Source organism: Hordeum vulgare, chromosome 4H, assembly GCF_904849725.1.
Source record: "Hordeum vulgare subsp. vulgare chromosome 4H, MorexV3_pseudomolecules_assembly, whole genome shotgun sequence".
NCBI classification, from domain to species: Eukaryota; Viridiplantae; Streptophyta; class Magnoliopsida; order Poales; family Poaceae; genus Hordeum; species Hordeum vulgare.
Window position 1 is genome coordinate 90707105 of NC_058521.1, and position 27098 is coordinate 90734202.

General features: G+C 45.2%; 2 protein-coding genes and 1 pseudogene across 2 annotated transcripts; 2 read left to right on the forward strand and 1 right to left on the reverse strand.

Moving 5' to 3' along the window:
- Window positions 1–1792: 1792 nt before the first annotated feature.
- Window positions 1793–7187, reverse strand: LOC123447980 (long chain acyl-CoA synthetase 9, chloroplastic-like). The gene is made up of 12 exons (XM_045124733.1): window positions 6830–7187; window positions 6042–6572; window positions 5138–5218; window positions 4645–4917; window positions 4319–4450; window positions 4055–4228; window positions 3733–3962; window positions 3424–3541; window positions 2827–2958; window positions 2609–2743; window positions 2288–2494; window positions 1793–2187 (listed from the first exon to the last, which is right to left on the reverse strand). Exons 2-12 carry the CDS (start codon window positions 6486–6488, stop codon window positions 2023–2025), a joined length of 2094 nt encoding a protein of 697 aa, XP_044980668.1. The 5' UTR covers window positions 6489–6572; window positions 6830–7187; the 3' UTR covers window positions 1793–2022.
- An 11938-nt stretch (window positions 7188–19125) lies between these two features.
- Window positions 19126–21280, forward strand: LOC123446180 (aldehyde oxidase GLOX-like). The gene has a single exon (XM_045122862.1). The coding sequence runs from the start codon at window positions 19358–19360 to the stop codon at window positions 21086–21088; it is 1731 nt and encodes a 576-aa protein (XP_044978797.1). The 5' UTR covers window positions 19126–19357; the 3' UTR covers window positions 21089–21280.
- A 445-nt stretch (window positions 21281–21725) lies between these two features.
- On the forward strand, window positions 21726–26614 carry LOC123450169 (annotated as a pseudogene).
- The last annotated feature ends 484 nt before the right edge of the window (window positions 26615–27098 follow it).

The window sequence follows — 27098 nt, forward strand, 5'->3', positions numbered from 1 at the left end:
TTTATAATAGCTAGAGATATATAATTTTAGGTTCTCATGACCAACTATGGTGCCTTCATCCTGTTCAAGCTGCACTATCCTCTTCTTTCTGTGCTTGCCATTAGCTATTAAATGGAAGAACTTAGTGTTATTATCCCCAAGAATAATAGCTTTAACTTTAGCTCTATTCGCCCACTTCATCTCCTCCTCTCTGAGAAGAGAACGAAGCCTCTGTTCAGCCTCAAATCTGAGTTGACGTTCATTTCCATCCAAAACAGAGTTCTCTGCTTTTCTATCCAGCTCATCGATAAAGTTTATGAGCCTATCCCGCTCATCTTTATATGTCCCCGAGACATGCTTGGCCCAACCGCGAAGGTACTGTCTCAGGTGTCTAATTTTATTTTGCCAACGTTGTATACTCGTTGAACCGCTCGAAGACCTATTCCATTCCCTGTGTACCAGGTCCATAAATCCCTCCCTTAAGAACCAGCTGGATTCGAAAGAAAAACTATCTCGATTACCCAGATATAATGCATCCCCAGTATCCAACAACAAGGGGGTATGATCCGAGATCGCCCTTTGGAGTGCACGAACCGTAACCAAAGGAAACTTCTGTTCCCAGTCCACACTGGTAAGAACTCTATCTAACTTCTCAAAAGTTTGATTTGGAAGTGAATTTGCCCAAGTGAAATTCCTACCTGTGAGTTCTATCTCCCGCAGTTCTAGGCTCTCAATAATAGTATTGAACAAGAATGGCCATCTACCATCAAAATTGTTATTATTCTTTTCATAGGCCCAACGGATAGTATTAAAATCACCACCAATCAGTAAAGGTAATTGTTCATCGCAGATGCGAACTAAGTCGGCCAAGAATTCAGATTTAAGTTCAGGCTGAGCGGCCCCATACACCGCCACTAGAGCCCACCTAAAACCATCCAATTTGGATGTAATATTGAATTTAACCGCAAACTCTCCGAACACTACTTCCCTAACCTGGAGTGTATCACACCTAACTCCAAGTAAGATCCCTCCAGATCTTCCTCTTGGAGGTAGACAATGCCAATCAAAATCAATCCCTGCTGAAAGAGAACTCAGAAACTGAGAGGAGAACTTATCTCTCCCTGTCTCTAGGACGGCAATAAAGTCGAGCTTATGCTCCGTCGTGGATTCCGCGAGGAATCTAGTTTTAGCCAAGTCACGTAGACCTCTGCTATTCCAGAAAATCCCTCTACCTGCCCGAAGCAAGTTCAAGTTGATCCCCCTCCTGGCAAAGCAATCTAGCCACACTTGTCTCGCCAACACACATTGTAGAGGGAGTAACTTCTTCCAAATCGGATGTATATACACATTTTAGTGTGGTAGAGGGAGTAACTTTTTCTGACTTGGATGTATATAGATGCATTTTAGTGTTGTAGAGGGAGTAACTTTTTCTGACTCAGGATGGATGTATATGCGCATTTTAGTGTTGTAGAGGGAATAACTTCTTCTGACTTAGATGTATATAGATGCATTTTAGTGTTGTAGAGGGAGTAACTTTTTTTGACTCAGATTTATATAGACGCATTTTAGTTGTTTACTCATTTCAGTCGTATGTAGTCTATACTGAAACACCCAAAACATCTTAGAACAGTGAACAATTGGAGTACATTCTAAAAGCTGGTGTCTCAAAGAATATACAGGGATAACTAGTACCCAGAACCTATACATCCTTACGTAGCAGTAACTCGTACGCGAATCATGACAGTAAGATTCAGGGATGTTCCATGAGAAGTTTAACTGGGGAGTTAAGGATCGCTAAGCTGAAATGCAATGGTAAATCATCAAGTACACATACTAGAGTTCAATATACTGTCTGTCTCGACACTGTCCAGTGCCCACTGTTTGAAACACAACATTTTTTGCTAACAAAGGGACACTATCTGTCCACTGTATCAAACACAACACATATGAGAAGTTTTGTTCTTGCTAACAAAGGGACACTATCTGTCCAATGTTTGAGACACAACACAGATGAGGAATTTTGTTCTCCCTAACAAAGGGACACTATCTGTACAGCTTAGCAAGATCGTCCTGATAACCCTTCTTGATGACCTCCCTCTTGAGCTTGAGGGCAGCTGTGACAAGACCAGACTCGGGGGTCCATGGCTCTGGTATCAGCTTGATCCTGGCAGGGATCTCGAACTTCTCCAGCCGCGATTGCTTACCAGTCTGAAGAACAATTTAGAGCAACAGCACAATACAATCAACCACGCGTGCAACGGTCCGCAAACGACCGATAATTCGATGTAAGTGCGGGAGAAGCACGGACCTTTACCAACGACTGTAGTACTTCTTTGACAGTCTCTTGCTTCTGGCACAGATCGGCGAAATCGGAGTATGCAATCCCTTGTTTTGAGGCCCATTTTTCCAGCTCACCGTGTGCAGCTACAACAAGTGCAACGCAGTAGTTTTGGGAGGGGTCGGCGTGGACCATGATGTTGTCAACATACGGGCTCACGCTCAAGGTGGCCTCCACCTGTGACCGCATACTTCGTTAAGAAGAGAGCTACTAGCTGCTTGTTTGGCCTGGTCGTAAGTTGACAAGTGCTGAAATAGCCACGTGTTTGGCCAGAGAAAGAAACCATATTACCTTTCCTAGGGATACATATTCACCATGTTGAAGCTTAACTATATCCTTCTTCCGGTCAATGATTTCGAGGCAGCCATCTGGGTGCAAACGCCCAATGTCACCAGAGTAGAACCACCTCATGCCTCTGTCATCATCCTGAACAAGATACATATTTTTATGAGAACTTTCTTTATCACAGCATAGACTGCTTTGTAGTATTACTGTTGTTGGTAACTTACCTTGTAGACCTCATTTGTTTTAGCTTCATTTTTGAAATAGCCTTTGGTTACATTTGGGCCTCCAATAACTATTTCTCCCCGAGGCATTGGTGAATCAGATGTTAAGTATCCACCTTCGACCCAGTCTATCAACTATCATGTAGAGTTACGATTATGTTAGGAAAGAATTGAATCTGAAGGAAAGGGAGAAGAAGAAAACTTGACGAGCAAAGACAAAGTCCACTAATTGTTAACAGATAGCTTTTGTCTTTGCACAATACCATATGTTTCTAGTTTTATGCTGAGGGGTGTAAAAATATAACTGCAAGGCACTAGATAGACAAAATTACCATGCATATTAACTAGACTAACAGCAAAGTTCCTGACCTAGTAATACCATCCAGACATGGAAGCATTGCATCAACCGTATGAAAACATAAGATTATCCACAAACTTAATATTAACATGTCCTTCACAACTTGGGGAACACCTTCCATACATACCACATCAGACATCTCTCTAGGCTGAAGATACACTATTAACAGTAAAAATATGCATGAACATAATAGCTTTGCTGTGGGGAGTTTATGAAACGGAAAGTATATTTTTCTTCTATACCTTGATGAACGAACAAGACAGTGGAGCACCAACACGACCAACAGATGTGTCATTATACTCAGAAAATGTCCCGCCAGCACACGTTTCAGTCAGACCATATCCTTGCCCTATTGGAGCGCTGTAACAGCACAACTCGGCCTATCAGCTTCTGGGCGTGTAAATAAGATAGAATAATAATATGCCAGTTATACTTGAAATGTATGAAATTCAAACTCAGCAATTAAAAGTGGAGTATAAACACAATTGCTGTCAACAGCAAGAATTTAAGATACTTATTTTGTGAAAGAACTGAGAATCTATATATCTCACCCAAGGCATATATTGATAAATCTCTGAGTTTCACCAGACAGAGGTGCTCCGCCTGAGAGTATAAACCGAATCCGTCCTCCCAAGATTGCACGCACCTTCTGGAAGACAAGCATATCCCACACGAGCTTCTCTAATCCCCATGCACCAAACCAACTTCCATTGACAGCAGCTAGCCGGCGGCTGTAGGCGATATCAAACAGTTTCTTGGCTGCGCCACCCTTTGCATCTACCTAAGTTCATCTCAATATGAACTGCAATTCAGTACAAAGATAAAAAAAACATAGAGAAAAGCAATGGATGATGGCATCGTAAAGGACAATACATTTTTTCGTACGCCATCACGAACACGGTCAAGTATAGCAGGTACCGCAGTCATAAGTGTTGGCTTCAGCGCAGAGGCATCACCTTGAGTCCCCCTTTTGATTTTATTTGATGTATCAGTCAGGGTCAAAGGTGATCCATATCCTATAGAAGCCCCGACAGCAGATATAATCGTCTAGAACATGCATTTACAATAATATAATTAGCATAAGAATACCAATGACACGAAATAGATTGACATGCTGATATGTCACATTATACCTACCTCAGCTGCCAACTCAAGAATGTGCGCAAGCGGGAGGTATGCCAAGTAGACATCCTTCTTGCCAAGTGCAGGCACAATAGTCATAACAGCTGATGCTGTAGCTAGGACATTGCGGTGGCTCATCATGACACCCTGTGAATGTACAAATAAGAAAAATGTCAAATCAGCAGGAGGTGTAGTAGAGCAGATGAACTCAGAAAAGGCATGTATTGGTGGTTATATCAGATGAACTCAGACAAATGTAAACGAGCATTAGCAGAAAATAGAAAACCTCGGATAAGAAGTAGAACACAAATTAAATATGTTGAACATGGATTTGAACAAACCTTGGGCATCCCAGTACTTCCACTTGTGTACATTATCACTGCCGTATCAGATGGGAGAGGCAAATTTGCTTCAATAGGTGTTTCCAACCCTAGTCTCTCTACCTCCTCAAATGACTCCACTCTCCAGTTGGTGCATTGTTTAGCCAAGGATACTTCACTTGAGACACCTTCCTCATTTATGTAGACAACATGTTTCAAAGTATCAAGTTGCCCATTTATATCAATAAGCTTTTTTAGTTCTTTCCGCCCACAGATCACAGTAGTTACCTCAGTCTAAAGAGTAAAAAAAGACCAAGATTAGCAGATCATACCACACCAAACATAAGGTATGATCTATTCTGATAAAATAGATATGACACACCATTTGTTTTAGAAATGATATAAAAAAGATCTTGTGGCAACTGTTGCTTGCATTTTTGGTGCCTACTAACAAAAGGCAATGTTAAAACTAATAAAAATGAGTTCATAGATGTACAGAATATAGTCAACTGACCTCATTTAGTGAGTGACAAAGTGCTCCCTCCCCCAAGGAGGCATAAATGGTGACAACTGTAATGTTTTGTCTGAAGCATGCCTTGGAAACAGAAAAGAAAAAGGTTAGAGAACTTGCAAATGATTTACCGAGCAGAATGTTAACACGGTGCAAGTAACCTAAGAAAAATAATTATGAAGTAGTTAAGCTGAAGCAATTCCATGTTCAGAAAAAAAAAATCATGTGGGGAAACAGGATTTCTTATATGCTCAAATCTCCATTTCGTCTCATTATGTTCATCTAGCTCGCTAACATTATTCAGTTTATATGCAAGGATGATGATGGTCTATTTGGTCTTTGGTATCTTTGGAATGTCCAAACCCTAGTGTTTACATGATATTGTCAAAAGAGTAAGAACATGAATATATTTGCGGCAACATATATCCTGCTTCATGGGATGTTTACTTGCAACATGGCTGTAGCAACTTGCATAGCCCGCATTCATAAATGTGTTAAACTGAAGGGGGCCTATTTGAGATATCAGTCCTTGCTTGGGAAGCCTGATCCTTGCCAGGGGCCCAACCCCTGACAACCCCAGTTCATGTAAGTCAGGACTGGGTCATGATCATGAACGAGATGGGGCCTCCCAAATATCTATTTACAGATTTATAAGAATGTAGAACTAGCGTCCTAGCATGCACTTTCCTATATTTGTACAAGCTGTAAATGCACTGTTTTAACACCTATGAAAATGCAGAACTAGCATCCTAGTATGTATTTCTGCAAGGCTTTCATTTTAGAAATGGCAGTTGAAGATACATAAAGAGCAAAGATTTAGGTACTTGATGGCTTGATGCACAAAAGACCGAAGTACGCCACATGTGTCTGCTGACTGCTAATTTTAGAACATCGGTGGAGAAGTTACCTGCAACGCGATCTGCCACTCAGCCCGCGTATCAGCAAAGATAGCAACACGCTCATCCTTCCGGTGCCCAATTTGGATAAGACCGGACGAGAAGTTGCATACGGCCTTGAATGCTTCGATGTAACTTCTCCACTCATACTCCCCAAGATGGAGCTTCTCGAATGATCTTCCATCAGAAGCCACCTCTGTTTCCCTTGAAAGGAGCTTCCTGGTGCCATGCAGGGGCATGTAGGCATACTGCTTGCAGGACTGTTCGAATAGCTCGGCGAGCGTGAAGATCCCTTCCCAGTGCGTTTCGACGGGCTGCTCGGACCTGTAGTTACGTATGGCATAGCCAGCCTCACCACCCACATCGACCGGCAGGCCCCTTTTCTTCTCAGCCTTCCTCTTGGTGAGCATCAGAGACGCCACAAACGGGATGACAAAACCGATAAAATAGGGATTCATGTTTTTTGAAACACAGTCTTATTACAATTTTGTAGCTCAGGGAGTGTCAAGACACTGATTCTCAGAGGCCTTGAAGAAGTAAACCTGAAACAATTCTTCCACGAGGTGAGCTCTTCTCCAAATATATCGTGGTTTAGATACGGTAACATTGTCAGTGATATGATTCAATTTTGATTCTGCAAGTTAGTTTGAATTCTAAAGTTAGAAGCCTACAATTAGAATACTGACGCATATGACAGAGTTCCGACGACCAACTAGCGGAACCTTGAGTTGTGGAAACCAAGCCCAACTGAAATGAAGACGCGCGCAGAGCGAGAGAGAGAGACGGGAGGGAGCGGTACCTGGGGTGAGTTTCAGCCGGCCGGGGAGGGGTTGAGGAAGGGTGCAAATGTTGCAATGCGGGTGGCGGGGAGTAGTAGGAGGGAGCAGGCGGAGAGGGAGAGGGAGAGATGGAAGTGACGGCGACGGCAACGGCAACGGCAAGGGCGGCGGGGCGGAGGACGCGAGGAGGCGGCGCCGTCGGAGGATGGTGGGTGGAGGGTGGAGCTGTTCTGGCGGTGCAGGACTGCGGGGGTTTAGGGATCTCCGCCGCGATCTTGTGGCATAGATAGATGGCAGCAGTGCTTTGCTGCTGCTACCTGCTATGCTATGCTAGCGGGGAGGTCGCTCGGAGCCTGGCCCCGCTTCCCCGAGAACCGTCTGCCTTGGTTTCTCCGTCTTTTGTCTCTTCCTCCGGCCTCCGATGGCGTACTGGAATTTCTCCACAATTTTTCACTAGTACGCCTCTGTGTGTATGCAGCTCTTCATGGGAAGTTATTAGAACATCTCTAACACACTTTAAAAACGCAAACTGTAAAACCAAGATACAGAGTTATTAAAGCATATACTAAATCTCAAGCCCGCAAAATTAAATCGATTTTTTGCGGGCACAGTTTATCGTCGACGCATACCGGAAATGGTACTGTATGAATTTTGAAACTTAAACTTAAAACAAGTTCCCGCTACATAGATACTTCGGATCTCGCTTGAGTTCACTACATGCACAAATAAACTGAGCTAGAAACTTAAATCGACGGAAGGCCAGCGGCAGCTCACGGTTTCACGCCGAACGATAGAGGGTGTAGGCGAGGTTGTAGTCCACCTTCGCCGTCTCAAATTGTTCGGCGATGCCCTCTTCGCCGGTCTTCAGCGTCTCCTTCACAACGAAGCACACGGGACTTCTTCGTTAACGGCCAGAGCGCCTCGCAGAGCTCGTCGTAGTGCTGGCACATGTGCTTTCTGTTATCACGGGAGAGGGCGTCACGGTTGCGTGCCTGCTCCGCGAGCCATGGATCTACAACGGAGGAGGGAGCGATTTACAGGCTGTCCATATATTGTTTACAGAACGGTGTAAACTTATCGCTTCTGTTCTGGCCCGAAATAACCCAAATACGCTAAACTACACGTAAATATATGGGTCGACGGCAGGATATCGCATCTGTTAGAGATGCTCTTAGATGGTCTAGCTTTCTTTTTAAATCAAATATATATATACATGTTTTGCTGTATTTGCTCACTTATTTTAGTTTGTATGTAATCTGTATTAAAATGTTCAAAATGTCTTATAATCCGAAACAGATGTGATAGTATTTATTTGTGATAGCTCCGAGAAAACGAGTCTCACCCTCCAATTTCATTTCTAAAATTGATAAAACATAATACAACAGTTTATATTATGGCAACACTGAGGTGGACAATTATTCAAAACTAAACAAAAACATCCAACTGACAAGAATCCATGACTTCACCGTCTCACAAAGGCTGAAAAATTATGGCAACAAATGCATAACCATTCTGCATCGGATACTATATCGAATTTATGTTTCAATCAATTGTTTTAAAAGTCTAAACTGGTAAAAAAAAGACAGACAATATATTTCATTAGTCTTCACACATAGTCGGACCTCGCATATCTGCATAACCTACTCGAGCCATCCTAATTGGCCTTTGTCATCATAAGTGTGTGACCGCAATCAACAAACACTCATGCTCACCATCCATCATTGCTAACTCCAAACTAACCCTTGCAGACACTATCCATCTGTGACCATATTTCTCATTCACACGACTCGCAGAGCATGAGTGTTTTGCACATAGGATTTCTAGATGTAGTTGGCATTGAAATTGAGCTAATTGATGTATATAATATAATAATTTTATATTTTGCATTGGTATGAATATTTTTTTTATGCAAAAAATTCTAAAACAAAATACTTAGAAATTTCAAAATGTTCATATAAATATTTAAATTTTTGTAAAATTAAAATAATAATTATAAATTGTGATTTTTCTTTATGATATTATAAACTATACAAACATTTTTATAACAAGAAATACAATTTAGTTTGTATGATTTGTCTAAAAATAGTAGATTAATACTATTTTAAATTACTTGAACATTATGCTATATAAGTTATATTTCATATGTATAATATTTATAACACACTAGCATTTTAACTTTATATTTATTACTATCATCATAATTTACGTACTTTTTGTAAAACTAAGAAAAAACTAACATTGACCGCACTGATTCGAATCCATTGAAACCATACGGGTATCCCTAAAAAACATACGCGCCAGTTGGTTTATATAGATATGACGTTTACGCACTTCATATTGTTGGAAATATGTCCTAGAGGCAATAATAAATAGTTATTATTATATTTCCTGTTTAAAGATAATCATTTATTATCCATGCTATAATTGTATTGAATGAAAACATAGATACATGTGTGGATACATAGACAAAACAATGTCCCTAGCAAACTTCTAGTTGGTTAGCCAGTTGATCAAGGATAGTCAAGGTTTTCTGACTATGTGCAAAGTGTTGTTGCTTGATAACTGGATCACATCATTACGAGAATCATGTGATGGGCTAGACCCAAACTATGAACGTAGCATATTCATCGTGTCATTTTATTGCTATAGTTTTCTGCGTGTCAAGTATTTGTTCCTATGACCATGAATCATATAACTCACTGGCACCGGAGGAATACCTTGTGTGCATCAAACGTCACAACGTAACTGGGTGACTATAAATGTGCTCTACAGGTATCTCCGAAGGTGTCCGTTGAGTTAGTATGGATCAAGACTGGGATTTGTCACTCCGTGTGACGGAGAGGTATCTCGGGGCCCACTCGGTAATACAACATCACACACAAGCCTTGCAAGCAATGTGACTAAATGTAAGTCATGAGATCTTGTATTACAGAACGAGTAAAGAGACTTGTCGATAACGAGATTGAAATAGTTATGCGGATACCGACGATCGAATCTCGGGCAAGTAACATACCGAAGGACAAAGGGAATGACATACGGGATTATATGAATTCTTGACATTGAGGTTCAACCTATAAGATCTTCAGAGAATATGTAGGATCCAATATGGGCATCCATGTCCCGCTATTGTATATTGACCAAGGAGTACCTCGAGGCATGTCTACATAGTTCTCGAACCCGCTGGGTCTGCACACTTAAGGTTCGGCGATGTTTTAGTATAGTTGAGTTATATGTGTGGTTACCGAATGTTGTTTGGAGTCCCGGATGAGACCACAGACGTCAAGAGGGTTTCCGGAATGGTCTGGAGACGAAGATTGATATATAGGATGACTTCATTTGGTTACCGGAAGGTTTTCACGCATTATCGGGATTGTACCGGGAATGACAAATGGGTTCCAGATGTTCATCTGGAGGGGGGCAACCCACCCGGGGGAAGCCCAAAGGCCCTAGGGGTGGCGCACCAGCCCTTAGTGGGCTGGTGGGACAGCCCAAAGGGACCTATGCGCCAAGAAAGAAAAACCAAAGAAAAAAAAGGTGGGAGGGAAGAGAAGGACTCCACTTTCCAATCCTAGTTGGACTAGGATTGGAGGAGGACTCCTCCTCCTCCCTAGCCGGTGCACCCTTGATGGCTTGGCCCTCAAGGCAAGCCTCCTCCCCCTCCCTCCTATATATAGTGGTGATTTAGGGCTGATTTGAGACAACTTTTGCCACGTGCAATTCAGATCTAGACACCATAGTTTTACCTCTAGTTCGTATTTCTGCGGAGCTCGGGCGGAGCCCTGCAGGAATAGATCCTTCACCACCACTGGAGCGCCGTCACGCTGCCGGAGAACTCATCTACTTCTCCATCTTGCTTGCTGGATCAAGAAGGCCGAGATCATCGTCGAGTTGTACGTGTGCTGAACGCGGAGGTGCCGTCCGTTCAACACTAGATCGGGACGGATCGCGGGACGGTTCGCGGGACGGATCGGGGGACGCGAGGACGTTCCACTACATCAACCACATTTCTTAACGCTTCTTGCTGTGCGATCTATAAGGATAAGTAGATCAAAATCTCCTCTCGTAGATGGACATCACCATGATAGGTCTTCGTGTGCGTAGGAAATTTTTTGTTTCCCATGCGACGTTCCCCAACACATACACCTAATCTTAATTGGAGGGGCGGCTAGCACACATTGTCCGCTATCCCGTGGAAGCTAGTTCAAATCATTTGTACAAAAAAAATTAGTGTGTCACGTCAGCGCATTATACGTCATGTACATAGGATTATCACTGTATTTGAACGCTTGTGCCAAGTTCTAGAACCAGTTCGATGTATTTTTTAAGTTCATGCAGCAAAGTGAACACCATTGACAAGTTTAAGCACCACCGGTGATATTACCTCTTGATTTTTCTACCCATTCTCTGTTGGAATTATGCCCTAGAGGCAATAATAAATATAGTTATTATTATAATTCCTGTATCAAGATAATCGTTTATTATTCATGCTATAATTGTATTGAATGAAGACTTATATACATGTGTGGATATATAGATAAAACACTATCCCTAGCAAGCCTCTAGTTGGCTAGCCAGTTGATCAAAGATAGTCAGTGTCTTCTGATTATAAACAAGGTGTTGTTGCTTGATAACTGGATCACGTTATTAGGAGAATCACGTGATGGACTAGACCCAAACTAATAGACGTAGCATGTTGATCGTGTCATTTTGTTGCTACTGTTTTCTGCGTGTCAAGTATTTGTTCCTATGACCATGAGATCATATAACTCACTGACACCGGAGGAATACTTTGTGTGTATCAAACGTCGCAACGTAACTGGGTGACTATAAAGATGCTCTACAGGTATCTCCGAAGGTGTTCGTTGAGTTAGTATGGATCTAGACTGGGATTTGTCACTCCGTATGACGGAGAGGTATCTCGGGGCCCACTCGGTAATACAACATCACACACAAGCCTTGCAAGCAATGTGACTTAGTGTAAGTTACGGGATCTTGTATTACGGAATGAGTAAAGAGACTTGCCGGTAAACGAGATTGAAATAGGTATGCGGATACTGACGATCGAATCTCGGGCAAGTAACATACCGAAGGACAAAGGGAATGACATACGGGATTATATGAATCCTTGGCACTGAGGTTCAAACGATAAGATCTTCGTAGAATATGTAGGATCCAATATGGGCATCCAGGTCTCGCTATTGGATATTGACCGAGGAGTATCTCGGGTCATGTCTACATAGTTCTCGAACCCGCAGGTTCTGCACACTTAAGGTTCGACGTTGTTTTATGCGTATTTGAGTTATATGGTTGGTTACCGAATGTTGTTCGGAGTACTGGATGAGATCACGGACGTCACGAGGGTTTCTGGAATGGTCCGGAAACGAAGATTGATATATAGGATGACCTCATTTGATTACCGGAAGGTTTTCGGAGTTACCGGGAATGTACCGGGAATGACGAATGGGTTCCGGGTGTTCACCGGGGGGGGGGGGGGGGGCAACCCACCCCGGGGAAGCCCATAGGCCTTGGGGGTGGCGCACCAGCCCTTAGTGGGCTGGTGGGGAAGCCCAAGAAGGCCCTATGCGCCATAGAAAGAAAATCAAAGAGAAAAAAAAAAAAAAGAGAGGAGGTGGGAAAAGGGGGAAGGACTCCTCCTTCCAAACCTAGTTGGACTCGGTTTGGAAGGGGAGGGTTGCCCCCCTTGGCTCGGCCGACCCCCTTGGGAGTCCTTGGACCCCAAGGCAAGGCTCCCCCTCCTCCCCCTATATATACGGAGGTTTTAGGCCTGATTTGAGACAACTTTGCCACGGCAGCCCAACCACATATCTCCACGGTTTTACCTCTAGATCGCGTTTCTGCGGAGCTCGGGCGGAGCCCTGCTGAGATAAGATCATCACCAACCTCCGTAGCGCCGTCACGCTGCCGGAGAACTCATCTACCTCTCCGTCTCTCTTGCTGGATCAAGAAGGCCGAGATCATCGTCGAGCTGTACGTGTGCTGAACGCGGAGGTGCCGTCCGTTCGGCACTAGATCGTGGGACTGATCGCGGGACGGTTCGCGGGGCGGATCGAGGGACGTGAGGACGTTCCACTCCATCAACTGCGTTTCTTAACGCTTCTGCTGTGCGGTCTACAAGGGTACGTAGATCGAATATCCCCTCTCGTAGATGGACATCACCATGATAGGTCTTCATGCGCGTAGGAATTTTTTTGTTTCCCATGCGAAGTTCCCCAACATTCTCATGTTTTGCTTTAATTTTTTTTAACTTTTTATAAGACCAAGACAAAGGATGATTCTATATTTCTATTATCACCTTCAGAAAGTGCATCACTAATATTTGAAATGGTATGTCGAGTAAAATAGTGTGATAGTTTAAAATGAATGTTATTATAGCGGGGAAATCACAATACAAAATATTTTTCAAAATAAATACCCCTTCCATCCCATCATATGGTGTCCATTGGTCTTGCGCAAGTCGGACTTCACAAACTTTATCAAGTTTATACAAAAGATTAACTATATCTATAATACCAAATATTTAGCATATGGAATATATTTCATCATAAATCAATGATATTGATTTGGTATTCTAGGTGTTGACAAGTTTTTCTATAAAGTTAGTGTAAATTTATTCAAAGCCAACGGTAAGAACCATCCAATCCGAATATACAGAAGTAGTTATTCCCACTAAACTGATATATGGTCCCTCCCTTTTCAATACTGGATTTGCTAAACATCAGCAACTTGAAATTAAAATGCACGGTCATTTTTTCCGTTTCGCACGAGGCCGATGACAGGGATGCCGTGAGGAGTGACAAGGACGAGCATTGGCCATGATGAGGCCGAATCAGGACCTCACTGGAGACGGGACGACAAGTATTAAGATGCAACGTTTTAGGCGAAGGCGACGAAGCAGGTGCACGGATGCGGATCAGAGGTGGGGTTGCGGGGCTTGTTGGTGTTCGTGTGGATCGCGCGGGAGAGATCTAACGACCAAATATAGGTGACAACATTTTTTTTCGGGTACCTAATGATTAGGTGGCCTCTTTCAATAGAGCAACTTCATTATTTTGAATAAAAAATTGCAAGGAAGGTCCTTAAAAGGATATTTTGTTGTTGTTGTTGAGAATTTCCATAGAGGAATTCTTAAGTTTGACTGCATAATTACCACGGTGAGGTAACACATAGTTTTTTTTCGAACCGGGCTTCTCCCCTTTCCATTATAAAGCATAACGGAAATACATTGTTTCCAGCCAAAACAGATAGAGGGAAAGAGGGAGAAGCGAGTTCGGGGCAATACCAGGAAACCCAACGTCTGCGCCTGTCATCAGGAACGCAAGACTATGGGGCAAAAACCTGGTATCACCCAAACTCGCCAGAACAGAGAAAGAAGAAAGTACCACCAAGTATCGCATACAGACACTACCAGGCAACACACAACCAGAAACTACCAGCACTGAGTATCGACCACACAGGGGTCATCACAACAAAAAGACACTACGAAGATGCAACTCAACAACATCAGCTTCTTCATCGCCCTCAGACCCGCCTTTTGCAATTCATCAGAAATCTCACCATTCTTCCCACTTATCTTCTTCATCGTTCTCCTCCCTGAAATCCTGTGTAGGTGGTCCACATAGAAGTAGCATCTGTGATGCATTGACCTTCAGCATGTCAGCTCCTTTCTTGATCACCTCGACCATCTCCGGCTTCTGCAAACCTGCCCAATATTTCATGAAAGAGCATGCTGTGAACACAATTTCAAAAGGATTGTTGATCCATTTTTTCTCAAAGGTCGCATGATTACGAGCAAGCCAGATTGCCCAACATATTGCCGCAAGTCCAACAGTGTAAGTATTATCACAAGAAGGTAAGAAAGTATTGATCCAAGCATAATATTGCCACATAGAATTAGGCACACATTCAGTACCCAGCATTGCACCCACTGTTCTCCAAACTACCCTGGCAACAGGACATAAAAACATCAAGTGTTGAGTAGATTCCATTTGTTCACAAAAGGAACAAGCGGGATTCCCCTGCCATTGTCTTTTTTTCAAGTTATCTCTAGTAAGTATGGCATCTTGACACAATTGCCACATAAAAATTTGGATTTTCAGAGGTATCTTCGAGTCCCAAATCCATTTATGATTGGATCCAGCTAGATTTCTCTCTAGCCAGCGGTACATAGATTTCGTAGTATATTCCTGAGAACTATCTAATTTCCAGTAAATTTCATCACCTACATCTTTTTTAATCTTCCCCAACACATATTCTTTAAGCTCATTCCACTTCTGAAGTAGCTCATTAGGCATCCTTCTTCTAAAAGAAGTAAAGGGGTCCATGTCTCTAATTTTATCCACTGTACAATATTGATCTACACATATCTCAAAAAGATCAGGATATTTATCTTTCAAAGTGTATTTATCCCCCAGGTCATCCAACCATAAATTTGCAATATTACCATTGTTGACTTGAATACCTCTACCAGCCATATAGTAGTCTTTTACTTTTAAGAGAGCTTTCCAGCATGGGGAGTCATTGGTTTTTTGTTTAACCAAAGCAACAGAAGATTTTCTTAAGTATTTGGCTTTCATAATATCCTGCCATAATCCTTCTCTTTTCTCTAACTTCCACCACCATTTAGTTAGCAAGCTAATATTCTGCTTTCTCAGATCCTTCACTCCCAGCCCACCTTTCGCTTTCGATCTACACACTCTCCCCCATTTCACCATATGATAACCTCTCTTTTTTCCATTGCGATGCCAAAAGAACTTTCTTCTAGGTTTATCCCACCTTTCCAAGGTTGATTTATTAATAAAAAACATAGACATATAGTAGGGAGGAATGTGAGAAAGCACAACATTAACTTTGATGAGTCTGGCCCCGCTAGAGAGATTTTCACTAATCCAGGATTCACCATGTCTAACAAATTTGTCATCAACAGAAAGCCAGTCAGTTCCTTTAAGGCCAGCATAGCTGACAGGAACCCCTAAGTATCTTATAGGGAAGATTCCAATCTCACAATTAAACATCTCAGCATATCTTCTCATAGTATCATCGTCCACTCCAATTGAGAAAATCTCGCTTTTCAAAAAATTGATTTTCAAACCTGACATAATTTCAAACAGATATAACAACAGTTTAATGTTTAATGCATCTCTGGGATTATCTTCAAAACAAATTATGGTATCATCTGCATATTGCAGTATAGCAACTCCGTGCTCTATCAAATCAGCACCCAAACCCTTAAAAAGGCCATTTTCCTATGCCTTAAGCACCATTTTAGTTAAACAATCAGCCGCCAGGTTAAACAGGAATGGAGAGAGGGGATCACCCTGTATCACCCCTTTGGCGCTCTGGAAATATTCTCCCACCTCATCATTAATTTTCACACTCACACTGCCTCCCTCTAAATTTTTTCTAATCCACCCAACCCACTTTGGGTTGAAATCCCTTTTATTATGGCATTCCAGAAGAAACTCCCAGTTTACTTTATCATAAGCTTTTTCAAAGTCACGTTTAAGAACTATTCCATGCTGCTTACGAGCGTATGAGTAATGCATGATCTCATGAAGTGACAAAACCCCATCCATAATATCCCTGCTCTTAATAAAAGCATTCTGATTTCTACTAAACAAAGTATCAACAAAAGGCTCGAGTCTGATGGTAAGAACTTCCGTGATTAGCTTGTAAATGCATCTAAGAAGGCATATAGGTCTAAATTGTTGTATCTTATCCGCACCAACTATCTTAGGCAACAGTGTAATCACTCCATAGTTTAATCTTTCTACATCCAATTTGTTATCATAAAATGAGTCAAACAGAGTTTTCACATCATCCTTAACCACTCCCCAACAGTATTGAAAGAATTCAATTGGAATGTTATCAGGCCCTGGGGCTTTATTATGTTTCATAGAAAACAAAGCATTTTTAATCTCCGTATCCGAGAATGGCCTTAGTAAGATAAAGTTGTCTATCTCTTTCAACCTCTCTTTCTCTTTCCACATATTACAATCTATCCCACATATATTTCCGGGGGTGGGCCAAAAAGATCTTTATAAAAATTTGTGGCATGCTTAAGGATATCTTTAGTTCCTTCAATAACCGCATCATCGCAACTTAGTGTGATAATAGTATTTCTTCTCCTCCTCCCATTGAAAATCCTATGAAAGTATCCAGTATTACTATCACCTTTAAGCAACCAGTTTTCATGAGATTTCTGTAACCATGATATATCCTCTTCCATTAGTAGATTATTCAGTTCTACCGAAAGTTCTAATTTCTTGCAATATAGCTCAGGTGACAAAGCATCAGTTTCTTGCAGCTTTTCCAAATATCCAAGCTCCTCTCTCAGCCATTTTCTTCTAATTCTTGCTTTACCAAAATTATTCGAACCCCAGCCTTTAAAGAAGCATTTAAATATTTTTAGTTTGATATTTATAATATCAATAGGATTCCTAGAGCCAATAGGTCTCAGCCAAATTTTGGCCACCAGATTTAAAAAGTCAGGATGTTGTAACCAATTCAAATCAAACTTGAATCCTCTATTTATCGAAACAATAGGAATATTGTCATTTGTATACAGGATCAATGGGCAATGGTCTGAAGTCTCTCTTACAATCTTTCTAACAAAAGTAAAAGGAAATTTACATTCCCAAGAGTTGGACATTAGCACCCTGTCCAATTTCTCTAAGGTAAGATTCTGTTGATTATTAGACTAGGTGTATTGCCCACCCGTCATATCAACTTCTCTCAGGGACAAGGTATTGATAATGGAATTGAACAAGTCAGAGGAATGACTCAGCTTAGTTTTTTTATTTTTCTTATTGGAAAATCTCAGTATATTAAAGTCCCCTCCGATGATGTAAGGGTACAAAGTATTGCTACACATATTGGACAATTCAGCAAGGAATTCTATTTTATTTTCTTCATGAGCAGACCCATACACTGTCATAATACAACAATCAAATTTTGAGTATTTATCCCATATTTCTATCTTCATGATATATTTACCAGCAACACAGTTCTTCACATCAAAATAATTGTTCTTAATACCGCACAAAATCCCCCCAGACTTCCCTACTGCTGGAATCCAATTCCAGCAAAAATTATCACCAGGGTCAACTTTCCTCAAGAACTTAGAGGAAAAGTCTTTTTTCATCGTTTCTTGAATCCCAATAAAGTCAAGTTTAAAATCCCTGATCAAATCAGTCAAGTAAGTAGACATACCTCTCTTTCCAATCCCCGTACAGTTCCAAAAGAGACAAATCATTTTTTCCTATGTTTTGGGGATTGATTTTTATTGCCAGGTTTACCAGGATCCATGGTCTTACGTGCAACTTCACTCATTTTCAGATTTTGACTTCTAGTTATAGGTTTATATATCACCACATTAACCTTTCTTCTTTCTTTTTTTCTAGATTTGACAGTTTTAAAACCCTCTTCATCTATTTCTCCTTCTTCTTCCGAGGATGTGTCAAGTGGAGAAGATTCTCCCGCTGCATTAGTTATTAACAGCACATTTTCCTGCTGTTTTTCATTTTCACTAAGTTTCTTCGCTATATTTACTCTGGATTTCTCAAGTTCTCTCATAACATCAATCACCGCAAAGTTATCATCAGGAATATTAACTCCCATTTGCGAAGCAGTGGAAATAATTTCCAAATTTGAAAGCACATCAAAGGAGTTACCAGACACGGATTCATTACCTTGTAAGTTCCTTTTTTTCGCCATCTTTTCAGCCTTATCTCCCATATGTTCCATGTTGACACCAGCTGTCCTTTTGCTGAAGCGAACTTGCACTTCCTCTATAACAGGAGGAGTAGGGATAACATCCACAAGTTCACTAGATTCAGCAGGGGACTGTACAAAGTAGCATTGATCCTTTTCCTCACCAGATTTTTCATGATCCTCCAATTCAGTGACAGTAAGTTCTCCCACACAAGCATCCAAATAGGATGAGAATTTCCTGTTGACTATAGGGCTTGGCACAATTTGCATCGAGTTAATCACAGTTTTTTCATAAGATATCTCCTCATTTATTTCTTTCTCTTTATCCTGCTCCTGCTTTTTTTTCTGCCTCCGCATCCATAAAATCGATAAACAAAATATTATCAACTTCTCCACTCTCCTCCTCAGACTGCATCTCTTCACTATTATCAAACATATTATCTTTTTCCTCATTTTCCTGAATAGTATCTAAATTCATGTTCTGCCTGTTTTGCATGTCTTTTCCTCCTAACATGTTTCGAGGTGTCGAAGACTCCCCCATATTAGATGATGAAACATTTTGTCCTTCAAGATGAATATTATTATTAGTCCGAGCTCTCTTTGAAGAGCTCCCCCTTCAGTCTCCATTGGCACAGTAGCTTTTTCTTTAGGAGGTAACACATAGTTGGATTTGAAGTTTTAGCCATCCAACGTGTTTTCCCTCCAAAGCCTCCAACCTCATCAAACCAACCTTCCACCCAACAAACCACATCACACTGTACAAACCATCACAACGATGCAATGCAACGACTTAAAGAAGACACGGGCCTAGAACAATCATGCCTAAGCCGGCGAGACCCTTCCTCACCCTGCTCATCGTCCTCGTGGTGATCACCAGCCGCGTCGGCAATGCCGGCGCCGACGCCACGGCGTGGCAGCTGGAGCCTGCCCAGCCGACGTCGCCGGCCGCAATGGCCGGCGAGTGGCGGCTCCTGCACGCCAACATGGGCGTCTCGGCCATGCACATGCAGCTCCTCCCGGACGACTTCGTCCTCATGTTCGACCGCACCGACTCGGGTCCCTCCAACATCTCCCTCCTCGACCCGGCTTCGTGCGCCGCCTCGGCCGCCGCGCTGAACGTCACGGCTGCGCGCGTCGACTGCTCCGCGCACTCGGTGCTCCTCGACCTCCGCTCCAACGCGCTGCACCCGTACCCGCTCGCCACCAACCCGTGGTGCTCGTCCGCCGCGCTGCTCCCCAACGGCACGCTCCTCCAGACCGGCGGCTTCTCCAACGGCGACCGCATCGCGCGCCTGTTCTCCCCGACGTCCGGCTGGATCGACCTCCCGGACTTTCTGGCCGCGCGGCGATGGTACGCCAGTGACATCCTCCTCGCCGACGGGCGGGTGCTCATCCTCGGCGGCCGGCGGCAGTACAACTTCGAGTTCTTCCCGCACGACGGCGTCAACGGCCCGCCGCCGCTGACCTTCTTCCCGTTCCTGGACGAGACCACGGAGGTGGACGCCGAGAACAACCTCTACCCATTCCTCCACCTCCTCCCCGACGGCACCGTCTTCGTCTTCGCCAACGACCGCGCCGTCGTCTTCGACCCCTACAACCGCATCCCGCTACGCCGCCTCCCCACGATCCCCGGAGGCGTGCCGCGGAACTACCCGTCCTCTGGCTCGTCCGTCCTCCTCCCGCTGCGCCCAGAGTACCCGACGCACGCCGAGGTGCTCGTCTGCGGGGGCGCGCCGCGTGGGGCGTACCAGCTCGCGCTCCGGAACGGCACGTTCGTGCCGACTGACCGGACATGCGGCCGCATCGCGCCGACGGACGATAACCCGGTGTGGGCCATGGAGGAGATGCCTCTGCCACGGGTGATGGGCGACATGGTGCTGCTCCCGACCGGCGACGTGCTCATCGTGAACGGCGCGTCGGCGGGGACGGCAGGGTGGGAGCTCGGGCGGGAGCCGGTGATGTACCCGGTGCTGTATAGGCCGGACACGCAGAACGGCGCGCGGTTCGAGGTTCTGGCCGCCTCCACCGTCCCGAGGATGTACCACTCGTCGGCGACGCTGGACACGTACGGGCGGGTGCTCGTCGGCGGGAGCAACCCGCACATCGGGTACGTGTTCGCCAACGTGACGTACCCGACGGAGCTGAGCCTGGAGGCGTTCCTGCCGCCGTACCTCGACACGCGGCTCGACGGCCTGCGGCCGCGCGTGCTGGGGGCGCCAGCGGAGGTCGGGTACGGGGAAGCGGCGTCGGTGCGGTTCGAGGTACCCGGCGGCGCGCTGGCGGGAGGAGGCCCTGAGGATCAGGTGGTGCGCGTGGTCGCTGTGGCGCCGGCGTTCGCGACTCACTCGTTCGGGATGAACCAGCGGGTGGTGGCCCTGGCCGTGACGAGGCTGGCGCAGCTGGACGTCGGGGTGTACGAGGTAGAGGTGGCCACGCCGCCGTCGCCCGGGGTGGCGCCCCCGGGGTACTACCTGTGGTTCGTGGTGCACGCCGGCGTGCCCAGCAGCGCGGCGTGGGTGCGCATGCGGCCGCTCGGTGGAGCGCCATGATCACTGGGGACAGATGATATCAGTGTGGAAGATCGTTCTTTCTCGAGATCCCGTCAGCGGACGATGAGACGAGCTAGGGAAGGAATCGTCATTTTGCATGTTAACGTAGGTCAGAAGATGGTTTAATTAGTTTGGAAAGTGACCAGAAATTATCAACTTTTGCGACTCGGCAGATGAAATCCGTTCAATTTATTCTTTGCTACCGTTTTCTTCTTCCGAACTCGGAACATCTCGCTCCGTTAACCACTGTGCCGCGCCAGATCGCGGCAACCAAATCCTCGATGAATGTTTTCAAGTGACTTAATTTGATCTCTATAATATGGATGAGACATGTGTTAATGCATCTACAACAGCGACGTCAAAAAACACGCATGCGGTAAACTGTGTTTTTAACGCGTGTGAGACGGAAACGCGCGCTTCAATGAAGACAGAAATTAGCGTGTTGCAAACGATTGCGCGCACGGGAAAAAAAGCGGATGACCGCGCGCTAGATTTGGTGCACCTCTTCCGGCGCATCTGTAAAATGCGGCGCTCGTCACGCGGCTGCCCATCGCCCTCAACACTGCCACACACACTCTGCCGCTTCCTCGCCGCTACCTCTGCCGCCCCGCCACTGACGCACCCCCACCGAGCCATCATGCCGCCACGCCGCCGTGTATGTTCGGGCTACCATGGCGTCCGCGAGCGCCCCTCCGACGCCTACTACGCCAAGATCCGGCCCGACGACGTCCGCCTCAGCCTCGACACGTTCGAGACCTCGCACGAGGCCGCCCGCGCGTACGACGCGGTGGCGTGGGGCCTAGGAAGGCCTCGCGCGCAGATGAATTTCCAGGACGTCTACACGCCCGATCACGCGCAGGGCCTCGCCCCTCCGCCTCGTCTGATAATAGACCATGTTCGTGAGGACCACCGTCGGCGGCAGCGTTGCCTCCTTGTCGCTGAGGAGGACGAGCGAGCCATGGCGGAGTGGCGTCGGCGCCCTCGGAGGACGTCGCCGCCGAGAACGCCTTTTGGGCGGAGAGGACAGCAAGGCGCCACGAGGAGCGTGATGACACGCGTTGGCGCAAGGCACTGGCCATATCTGTGACAGCCCGATGCCGACGTTCCAGAAGATTCCCCCTTATTTCCGTTTTCATCGTGTGTCTATTTTCTTTTGTCGCATCATCATCGCATCATTCGCATCATCTGCATTGCATCGGCATCTCCGTTGCTGCCAGTTTTCAAAACTTGCATCCGTTGTTAGCTGCCGGTTCTCGTCGTTGTCCGTTCTGAGCCCGACGGCACTCGCACACGCCCGCGGCATCGTTCGAAACCCTGTTTTAAAAGTGTGCGTAAAACTTTCTGTGATCGGGTTGAGATTTGACGTGCGGTCTTATTTTAATATAGCCAGGCCGCCTGTCGAATTTCGTCGCGATCGGAGTCCGTCTGGTACCCGAACGATCGACCGTAGCGGGACCGTCTTCGGTTATTCGCCGGACGTTTTTTGATGTTTTAAAATACGTTGCCGGGTGCCCGTTTTACCTCTCGTCTCCGTTTAGCCACTCTACACAGCCCACCAAACCCATCTAGCCTACCCCTCCATTTCGGACCGTCCGATCGAGATCCGACGGTCCGAAAATGATGCAACACCCCCTACCCTAAGCCCACATGTTACAAATAGATGTCAACCCTAAATTTTAGGCAGCTTGTCCCAATCCTCCCATCACCGCCGCCACCTTCTTCCTCAATTTATGCGCCAGCCAACCACCATCCATCGATCCCAGATTCCACGATCCACTCCCTTGCCAGCCAGCCCGCATCAGCCGACCCACCACGCAGCCTTGCCTCTGTCAATCTCCCACCACCGGAGCTCCTTGCTCTGCTTCGAGGTGGCCCGCTGCCCAGCGCCGCACCGAGCCCTCTCCAGCGCCTCCTAGCGCCTCAGAACAAGCAGCCCCCGCATGGGAGTCGCTAGCCGCCGGCGACTAGCGCCCAAGCCAGTTCCCTCGCATGCGCCAACCCCTCTTCTCCCTCCCTCCATTCTCCTCCTCGTCCTTTGATTTTTTTTCTCTGTCTCTTCCTGTAGGAGCTCTTCCAGGCTGCTGCTTTTGGGGAACAACATCGTGATCGCCAGATTGAGCTCCCTCTGCCTCAGATCTGGCCTCCCCTCACCGGAGGACGTCGTCCCGCGCCCCGACAGCCTGGCCGCCGTCATCCCCCAGGTGAGCAGCTGCTGAACCCGCGTCGTTGCTCCGCCTCCTCTCTCTCGTGTATCTCTCTGAACTTTGCCTATTCGTGTGAGCAGTAGCAGCAGAAGCCCCATGGACACCGCCTCATGTGTAGTCGCCATCAAGCCCCGCGAGGAATTGAACTCCGCCACCCAGCTCTCTCTTGCCGCAGCTACTGCACGAGCCCGCGCTTGCATGCCCTGCTTCGTCTCTGTCGCGTTGTTGCAGACGACAGAGCCGAGCAGCTCGAGACCGAGACCTCATGTTCAACCTCGTCGAAGAGCCACGCCACGACCGGGAATGGGATCCCCACATGATCCGGCACCCCCGTCGGTGCATGGCATCCTTGGATCGTGCAGCCTCCCTTGCCGGCGGCGTCACCAAGTTTTTGCTGCTCAAGGTAGAAGTAAGCCTCGCCTGCTTTTATTCCTGTTATATTAGTATCACGCCCAATTTTAGTACTCTTAGGCACAGCAGCGTAGTGGCTAGTGCCTCTCGCTTCCTCCCAGGAGAGGAGACCGGTGATCAAATCCCATTGACCGCAATATATCCTTTTTCCATTGTTTTTGCGACGTCAATTATCAGCTCATGGTTTCATTTGTGAGCAATCGGATGCACATTGCACACGGACACATCGCGCCTTGCTGGTTAACCCAGCGTGTTTGCCTCGTAGAGATCTGGGGTTCGAATCCCACGTGTGCTCCATATTTTTTTCCTTGTCGTTTTTTCCTACCCTACGAATTTTGCCAATTTTTAGAAAAATCAACATATTTTCAAATGCCCGTAGTTTCTAATCCGTGCAACGGATCGCGATGAGTTATATATGTAACTTGACTAAAATTTCGTGTAAACTAATATTTTCCAACTCTCATGCATAATTAGAACTATTTAGTGTGCTGTTTGCATCGGTTTGCGTGCCGACGTGTTGTAAACGGTTTAGGTCGTAAATAATTATCTGTAGCTCCGTTGGAAATGTTCCATATATGTAAATGGGTCAGAACGACGTGTAGTTTCACGTGAACCACTTTGTTTTTCTGTTTTAAAAACTTAAAATGTGATTAGGACAAATCTGGACTGAATTAGAATTTAATGCGTGGGGTCATTTCGGAGATGCTATATGTCGTTTCCGGTCTCATTTAAAATGCCTAGATAGGTAGATTAACTTGTGCTTCACCCCTTGCCATGTTAACAACATTTAATATTGTTGTATACCTAATCAAGAGGGAACTAAATAATTCATACGTGGAGTACCGTCAATATGCAACTCGTTGCATATTGAACTTCACTTAATGTGTAGTGTTTGTTTGTCGTGAATTGTCATGCCGTGCCTTGCATGTTTTCAGCTGCTCATGCATCATATTAAGGTGTGCATCATATCATGCATGTGTGTGGTGAATATCGTGTGATGATTCTTTTCCGGTTTGCTTCGTCTCGATTGAGTTCCGCAAGCGTGTCGGATTGTGAGGACCCGTTCGACTACGTCGGTTCGTCTGCTTCACGGAGGCATTCTTCTTCCAAGCGGGATCTCAGGCAAGATGACCATTTCCCCAGATGCCATTACTATCATTGCCATGCTAGTTTTACCGTTTCTACCGATTATGTCTCGTTGCCTACCACATGTTAAATATCAGCCTCTCAACAATGCCATGAAACCTTCAACCTGTCCGACCTAGCAAACCACTGATTGGCTATGTTACCGCTTGCTTAACCCTGTGTTAGCGTTGTTAGTTGGAGGTGCAGTTGCTTCCATGTGATAACATGGGTTCCTTGTCATATCACCATATTAAATGCTATTTAATTTAATGCACCTATATACTTGGTAAAAGGTGGAAGGCTCGGCCTTTCTAGCCTGGTGTTTTGTTCCACCTTTGCCCCCTTAGTTTCGGCTACTGGTGTTATGTTCCATAATTGAGCGCTCCTAACATGATCGGGGTTGTTATGGGGACCCCCTTGATAATTCGTTTTAGATTAAATCTGGTCTGGCAAGGCCCAACATTGGTACTACATTTGCCCAACATAATAATTTGATAAATTGAAATGCATAGGGAGTTAGCGCTACCCGAGGAGTAATTCTACATAATACAGGGAGGGCTAGTGCTGATGGTGCTGGTCCAAAACAGAGCACCGTGCGGGGCCACCGCGAGGAAACTCGAGGTTTGGTACTCGTACGCTTCGCTTATCCGTCGTGTCCTCAGAACGAGATATGCGGCTCCTATCGGGATCGTCGACACGCCGGGCGGCCTTGCTGGATTAGTTTTACCTTTGACGAGATATCTTGTGCACCGGGATTCCGGTGATGCTAGGGAATCCGACGAGATCGCGAGCTTCGTGATTGAGGATTTCTATGCGGCTTGTGGTAATTTGTGATGGACTAGTTGGAGCACCCCTGCAGGGTCAAATCTTTTCGGAAAGCCGTGCCCGCGGTTATGTGGCAACGTGAAAACTTTGTTTAACACTAGTTCTAGATAACTTGAAGTTAACTTAATTAAAACTTGCCAACTGTGTGCGTAACCGTGACTGTCTCTTTCGTGAGTTCCTTCTCCGATCGAGGACACGGTGGGGTTTTGTCTGATGTAGGTAGGTGTTCAGGATCATTCATTTGATCATCAGTAGTCACATCCGCTATGCGTAGATCTTCCCCCTCTTATTTCTGGTACTCGTAAGTTTAGTCACCAAATATATGCTTAGTCGCTGCTGCAACCTCACCACTTAACCATACCTCACCCATTAAGTTTTGCCAGTCTTGATACCTTTGGAAATGAGATTGCTGAGTCCCCGTGGCTCACAGATTACTACAACACCAGTTGCAGGTACAGGTAAAGGTTACTTGACGCGAGTGCGTTGATTGTTCATTTGGAGTTGCTTCTCCTTCTTCTTCTTCAACGATCTAGGATGGGTTCCAGGCCGGCAGCCTGGGATAGCAATGATGGACGTCGTTCTTCTTTTCTTGTTTGTTTTCGTCCGTAGTCGGACCCTGCTCTTACTCTTGATGATTATGTAATGTACTGATGTGACTCTGATGTAGCTTGTGACGAGTGTAAGCCAATTCTATTATATATCTCTTCTTTTCAATACATGTACTTGTAACATTATCCATTCTTGCGACACGACGCGATGCGCTTCTATCCCTGACTAGGCCCTCGTGCCAATTTGAGGATAGGGTCGCATCTTGGGCGTGACAATATCGCAGTGTGAGGTCGCCAACAACGGTGGGACGTCGTTCTTCGGGAGTGACGATGAACGTTGGGATGATATTTGGCTCGATACCTCGGACACCGAGGATGATGATGATGATGAGGAGGAGGATGACACGGAGTAGGTTCTAGTAGTTGCACCGAAGTTTTTTATCTATCTACGTGATGTATCGTTTTATCTATGTATTGTGAAATATCTATGTATCGTTTTATCTATCTATCTATAAAATATCTATGTATATCTATGTATTGTGCGAGAGTGCGCCTGTGCATTTTAGCATGTCTGCTGGAGCTAGGCGCGCGCGCTGTATTTTACAGCGGCCGCTGGAGCCAGCGTTGGTCGTTGCGCCAAAACAGGAGAACGGTGTGCCGCAAACCCATTTTTAATGCGCCGCGCATTGGGCGGCTGTTGAAGATGCTCTTATCTTTAAAATGATTTCTGGTCGTACGTCATTAAAATTGTCTCTGAAGTTGGTTAAAATTATCCACTAATGCCACTCGTAAATAAAAAAACTATTTGTTTTCAGATTTTGAAAATTGGCGCTGCACTTTGTTATTATATAATCTGGTACATTTAAAGAACAATAAGAGATGAGTAGCACGATTGCT